The 7514-nt window shown below is 32.3% G+C and overlaps 1 protein-coding gene across 1 annotated transcript; it reads left to right on the forward strand.

The window, feature by feature from the left end:
* Positions 1–1500: 1500 nt before the first annotated feature.
* LOC143553113 (pentatricopeptide repeat-containing protein At1g80270, mitochondrial-like) lies at positions 1501–6065 on the forward strand. The gene is made up of 4 exons (XM_077043170.1): positions 1501–1604; positions 2560–3091; positions 3881–4345; positions 5283–6065. The coding sequence occupies exons 1-4, from the start codon at positions 1564–1566 to the stop codon at positions 6063–6065; spliced, it is 1821 nt and encodes a 606-aa protein (XP_076899285.1). The 5' UTR covers positions 1501–1563.
* Positions 6066–7514: the final 1449 nt, after the last annotated feature.

Genomic DNA, 7514 nt, shown 5'->3' on the forward strand with positions numbered 1-7514 from the left:
TTTTTATACCTCTTTTTTTCATGTGTTTATTTGAAATAGAAATATACACGTCTATTTGACAAGGATCCCGATATTAAAAGGATTAAGACTATGTGTAGTGATTTACCTAAAATGTGGAAAACGTCAAACCATGTCAAGGTATGAAGGTTTTCACTAATTTTTCCATTGAAAACGCTTAATGATTTAACTAACAATATGATTAAACTTTTTTAATATAAAAATATCAATGGTTGAATGTAATTGGTTGGATTTGATTATGGTCTGACACCCTTGAGTCCCTTTGCCTGTTAAGGCAATAGCGCTCTTTGAGGCTAAAGCCCCATTGAAAGCCCTATCCACCTTGATTGTAATGGTTTGGCTGGCTAAAGTATGTTGATGAGGTAGCTGGGTGTCATCTCACAACACTCAGTTTAATGATGTGAAAGGAATGAAAAAACCCTATTGTTTTGATTAAGTGATAAGTTCAATTTTAGCCTTGTTTAGGTTATTAATAATGGTTTTAAATATTATGTATAATTTATGTATTAATGATGATGTGATAAAATAAACCAAAAGAGTGACACGGTTTGTAGGAAAAAAACAAAAAAAAAAATTAGAGCGATAAAGAAAGGTTTGTGGGCATAGACTGCCACAAAATATCATGACACCGGTTATGTGAGAGAGAAGAAGATCTTAGTAATCAATGAGACATTTTTTCATGCATATATAAAGCTATGAGTTATGGGTTATTACTTGTGACTATGAGGTCACTAGGGACTATGGATGGATACTGGGAATTGACGTAAAGAGAAAACATAAAGTTAAACCGAGAAAAAATTACATGAAATTGATATATTATTGAATGAAGAAAGCATTACATGAGGGTCTTTAAAAGGATTTTTGATATCACAAGGTGTCAAATAGTTGCTGAAATAAAACATAAATCTCATGTGTCTAAATCGAAGCTTAATTGATAAAATTTTTGTCTAACATTTAGGCCAAATCACTTATAACTGTAACCACATAATCTAGTCTAGTTCTTCAATATCTTTTATGTCTTTGTTTATGGGCTAACTTAACTCGTAGCCCAAGTTATCGCATGTATTTTCTTTCTATATAACTTTTTAAATGAAGATGAGAACAATTTTGTTAAAACGGAATAGGAAACTTTAGGAACCACTTTTGATATGTAAAAACATAGGGGCCAGTTATGACTAAATAATATTCCATCCGTCCCATTTTAAGTGTCTTAGTTTGAATTTTCAAGTCTTTCTTTTGCAACTTTGACCGTAAATATTTTTATTCGTGTCATATAATACTTGATGAAAATTATATGAATGGATTGGGTTTTAAATGTATTTTACATTGATATAATTTTCATTAAGTATTATATGACACAAACAAAAATATTTACGGTCAAAGTTGCAAAAGATAGACTTGAAAATTCAAACTAAGACACTTGAAATGGGACACGTAGGGGTATTAAAATAATATAAAACCATTTATTTATGAGTAAATGGTTTTAGGGTTTAACATCATCATTTTGGGGGTTTAATCTTTCTTTCACTCAAATTATCAGTCAAAATGTGGGCGATTCGAAGAACCACTTCATCAATTGCTCTCAGGTTATTTACTTTCTATCTTTTTGTAAACCCATATTCAAATTTCTTGTTATTATAATTATTATTAATATTATAAAGATACCAAATCTTTTGTGTGAATAGGAACATGGGTCTGAGATCGTAGGTATAAGATTGGTCCGTACGATTATAAAGTTTAGATTTTTATAAAGATCTTGTAAAGATTAATGTGTTAGGAAAGTTTTTCTTGAAATGTTTTGACTAAATATTAGTTGTGAGGCTACAAACTGGATATCAATTCATTTGTGTTCAGAATTATAGGGGTGTAAACCAGCCGGGCCTAGGATTGTGAGTCGATTTTAAAGATCAAGCTCAAGCTTTGCTCGTTTCGAGCTTCATTTCTAAAACTCGAGCTCGGCTCGTGAGCGGTTTTTCAAGCTTGAGCTCGGTTCTTTTATTATTTATTTTTTTTTTTACTTTTTTTTTGTGTATATTTTTTTATATAGCATAACATATATTATTTACTTACTTTTTAATAATTTTGTATATACTAATAATGATTATAAAATGTACATTTGGTTTATTAAATAAAAATTATATAAATTTTAAGGCTCGACAATTGAAGCTTGGGCTCGAGATTGTTTTTTTAAGTAAGCTTATTTTTAGGCTCAAACTTGGGCTCGGAATCGTTTAAGCTCGTCTCGATTCGAGCTTTCAACGAGCCAATATCGATTAGCTCACGAGCGGCTTGGCTCATTTACACCTCTTTTCAGAAATCAGTAGGTATCTATTTTGATGCTATGGAGAATGAGAATCTAAGGTTTTTAGTCAAAGTGTTGACTTTACAAAATGAAAAGAGGTTATTCTGATATGTTGTTCAATGACAATAATGAGATGAATGTTATGGTATTGCTGAGTGTTTTATGCTTGATGGTTAAATATGATGATATGTTTGTGTGCTTCTTGTTATCCTAACTTTATTAATCATTATTAAACGCAGGTCACGGATGTTTTCAGCTGTTACTGTTCGTGCTTCTTACACCGAACACAAAACATCAAGTTCTCGCCACGTGGACAAAACTCAAATCCCTGAGTCTTCAAGTGCGGCCCGTTTGCTTAACAAATATTATTCTTATTCCACTTTAAACCACCAATATTCTTCAATAGCTGGCACGAAAAGCAGTGGAGAAGAAGACGACGATGACTTGGCGGATGGATTTTCTGAGCTGGAAGAAGTTTCTGCAGCAGATGAAGTTCAAGAAAAGAATCTTGAAGATGAAAATGATGATGTCATTGTTTCAGAATCCGAGCTTTCTGAAGACGAGGGTGATGATGTTAATGTACCTGAAAAAACCCCTCAACCGAAACGAGCTTTTTCGGTGTTGTTTAAGGTTATTATGGATTCACCGTCTGCGCCCGTTCAAAAGACGCTTGATAAGTGGGCTGAAAAAGGAGAAAGTATTAGCAGATCGGATGTATCTGTTGCGTTGATCGAGTTCAGGAAGCGTAGGATGTTTGAAAGAGCTTTGCAGGTTTTTGAGTCATTTTGTTTGTTTATACTGTTTGTTTTGCATTTTAGAATTATGTTTATAAATAGAGGGTGGCAAAATGGGTCTGTGGAAACGGGTGCGGGTCTAAATAGGTGCTTTTAATCATGGGTCGAGATGGGTTGGTTTGCCAACACTTGTTTTATTTTTTTAATTTCTTTTTTGGAATTTTACAAAAAATATAATTAAAGTAACAGTGATCATCTACTGGGGTGTAAATGACGAGCTCAGCTCATGAGTAGCATTTTCAAGCTCGAGCTCGGATTAGGCTTGGTCTTTGGTCGGGCTCAGCTTGCTTATTATTTATTAGTTAATATATCTACATTATTAATTTTTTATGTATATTTATATTTAAAAATTCATATTTATATATATCATAATTTTATCAATAATGGTCATTATTATATGAATAACAGGCTCGATTAAGCTCGCGAGTCTGCTTGAACCCGATAAGTGAAGTGCGGGCTCGTTTATTAAACAAGCTCATTTTAGGCTAGGGTTTGTTCAAGCTTGCTCGGTTTGAGCTTTTAGTGAGCCTATCTCAAGTAGCTCACGAGCGGCTTGGCTGATTAAATTCCTAGACTTTTAGAGTTAAACGAAAAAAGTACTTTTATTAATGTTTAGTGATTTAATCATTTAAAAAAGACGTTAATATAGAAATCTCTAGTGACTTAATCATGCAAAAAAGGAAGACTTTTATATTCAATTGTTGGTATTAAGGTACATGAACTTTATCATAAGTTTCATAATTCATACATTGTTTTCTTCATGCAGATGTTAGAGTGGTTGGAGTCACGGAAAAAATTAGAATTTACCGAGAAAGATTATTCTGCTCGTGTAGATTTAATTGCAAAAACACGTGGCGTCAATGCTGCAGAAATCTACGTCCAAAAGATTCCCGAGTCATTTAAAACTGTGATGGTGTACCAAACTTTTTTAGCTAACTGTGTTCACTCCGTTAATGCAACAAAAGCTGAAAACGTTTTCACTAAAATGAAGGAATTGAAATTTCCGTTAACGTCGTTTGCTTGCAACCAGTTACTCCTTTTATACAAGAGAACCAACGTGAAAAAGATCGGCGAGGTGCTGTCATTAATGGAAAAAGAAGATGTGAAGCCGACGCTTGTTACTTATGGAGTGTTAATTGACATCAAGGGTCAGAATAATGATATCAACGGGATGGAGCAAATTGTTGAGATGATGAAGGCGGAAGATATAGAACCCGATGCCAAGATAAAGGTGACAATACACACACACACATGTACATTATTTGCACAGGGAGGTTTCTATTGTTCTAGACCGAGCACTGTTTTTTACGAGAACAGAAAGAACAAGCTAAATCATTCATTTTTTCAGTCTTAAGATTTTTTTAAGTATAAGAAAGTGTTTGAAATGCAATGATTATTAATCTCTTCTAAAATTGAAACAAATATGAACATTTTCGGTTTGTTAATATAACCTACTCATGTGCAAATCATGTGTAGATTACTTATCATGTGCAAATCATGTGTAAAAATTAAACAAAAATATGAATGAATTAGAGGGTGTTTGGGATTCCTTATTTTCACCAACTTATAACTTATTAACTTTTTGAAAAAGAATAAGGTGTTTGGGATTGCTTTTGATGTGAGAGGGTAAAGTTAATAATTTACACTTTTGTAACTTATAAACTTATTAAAAAGTTATAAGGAGGTAAAATAAGGAATCCCAATCACCCCCTTAACTTCATTGTTTTGTGTGTACATAACATAGAAATTTATATGTAAAAAGTACAATTTTTAAAATGTTTTAACCATTGATAAACAAAATTAACAGTTTTATGTTTGTTCTTTTTGTTCTTACAAATAATTTATTGTTTTGAAATAATGTGTGGTTGATTTCATATGCATCATTCTAAAAGGTTGAAATTTCGTTTACATCTTCTAAATTTCATATTTATCGTCTCAAAAACTCAAAAATATCATTTTTCTTAACCTTTTTTATAATAAAATCAGTTACATTGAATCGTCTCAAGAGATACTGTTCTCTTTGTTTTTCCATGTTTCACAAGTAAATGATTTTATTTTATTTACTTTAGAATAAGTAAATACGATATTATGAAATTTTGAAGGTTATGCGGTTACATAACTACCTTATGTGTCACAAGTAAAGCGGTTTGTATATATGTTCATAACAGGCTATTTTAGCTAGGAAATATATATATGGAGGCCTCAAAGAAAAAGCAAAAGTGATTCTACAAGAAATTGAAGGCACTGACCTTAAAGAAAACCGAAGGGCGTGTTCGGTATTACTTCCACTTTACGCGTCACTTGAAAGTGTGGCTGATGTCAGCCGAGTGTGGGACATATGCAAGTCAAACCCGCAAGGAGACGAGTACATACAAGCCATTCATGCTTTTGGAAAACTAAAGAAAATAGAAGAAGCGGAAGCAGTGTTTGACCTTTGGTCAACCAAGTTCAAAAGACTTCCATCTAAAGTTTATGCTACAATGTTAAAAGTTTACGCCGAAAACAAAATGTTATCAAAGGGAAAGGATCTGGTCAAACAAATGGCGGAAAATGGTTGTCAAATCGGGCCGTTGACTTGGGACTCGTTGGTCAAACTATATGTTCAAGCGGGGGAGATTGAAAAAGCTGATTCGATTTTGCGTAGGGCTTCTGAACAAAACCGGCTAAAACCGTTTTTCGACACTTATATGTTGATTTTGGATCAGTATGCAAAAAGAGGAGACATACATAATGCTGAAAAGATATTTCATAGGATGAGACAGGACGGTTATGTGTCGAGGCTGAAACAGTATCATAGTCTTTTACGAGCGTATATAAATGCTAAAGCTCCCTCTTATGGGTTTAGAGAGCGGTTGAAAGCTGATAACGTGTTCCCAAATAAAGCGTTGGCGGACCAGTTGACTCAAGTTGATGCTTTCAAGAGGACTGCAGTTTCTGATTTGTTGGATTAGTTAAAGGTTGGTAATTGATGTTCTTTATGGTTAAATGAATGGTCTTTTAGTTGACTTTATTATGATATAATTAGTTTCTTAAGTATGTCTTTTGGTTGATTTTATGATGATATATTTAGTCAAAACGGTTTAATGCATAGTAAACACCTCCATTCTTAACTAAAGTATCATTAAGTGAAGTAAAGCAAATAACCAGAGTCAGAGACCATTTTTTATTATATACAAGGGCGCTATGAAACCGATCTGGAACCAAACCGGTAGTAACTGTTCGAGCTTGTATGGTTTCAGTTTATTATTACAAAAATCCCTTGGTAATGATTTGGCTCACGGCTTGTTCAAAGAATAGCTAAAACCAGACCATAAACACTTTTAATGATCAAAGCGCATTTCTTACATGTTAAACGAAATAAATGGAAACTCAAATTCTCCAACCATCCATCCCCAACCAAAGTCGGTTCACCGACCTTTTGGTTGGGTATATGTATATCATTTGTTTTTAATTATTTTTGACACATGGCATGGTACCATTGGTTTGATACATATTTTGTGAACAAAAATTTAAAATTTCGCATTACCGGATTAAAAGAGAATTATATGTATCACCAAATATCGTAAAATAAATCTCTATTCATAGCGTATATTGACTTTAAAGATATTCTAAAGTTCATAAATTTTGTATGATCACCTGCATAAACTAAGAGACAGTATGATTTCTAAAGCTAGAATATATTATTGGAATGTGAAATGAAGTTTCATAATAATAGCACTAAAACTTATGTAAGATCTGTGTTTGTATTAACGTCAAATAAGCAATAATAAAATGTCCATTATTCTATCCATATCCAGTCATGTTTTATTTTGAATCACATACTTCAATGAGAATAGTATAATAAATTATGCATAAGTATAATTAATGATGCATACCACCTTTCAAATTGTATATATATGTAGTGACTGTCCACACGTCGCGACCACTCATGACTTGCTTTTAGACATCCAAGTATCCAACTAACAATTTTACACCGGATATAACCTACCACCACGACCACCAATAATAATAATAATAATAAACAAATCGAAAAATTGTTCACAAAAGGTATTTAATCGTTCACAAATCGAATAAAATATATTATTTTTTAGCTCCAACTTACGGACTATATTTTTCTTGAGAAAAAGTGGGTTTTCAGTTTAAAATTAAGCAAAGATACAACCAATACTCCACGTATGCACATAAATAATAGTATATGGAAGAGTAAGTATAAAAAAGAAAGATTCAAACATATCAACATAATGTACATATTATTATGCATAAAATGAAGTGAACTAATAAAAAGCTCGCACAACCCATTTGCAAATTGCAAATTGAACATATATAATTTTTTTTAACAAAATTAAAATTTTCACATTATCCGATTAAAAAAGAATTATATGTATCATCATTGTAAAAAA

This window comes from Bidens hawaiensis, unplaced genomic scaffold, assembly GCF_021521415.1.
Source record: "Bidens hawaiensis isolate Kalapana, Puna unplaced genomic scaffold, B.hawaiensis_p1.1 tig00017143_1, whole genome shotgun sequence".
Taxonomy (NCBI): domain Eukaryota; kingdom Viridiplantae; phylum Streptophyta; class Magnoliopsida; order Asterales; family Asteraceae; genus Bidens; species Bidens hawaiensis.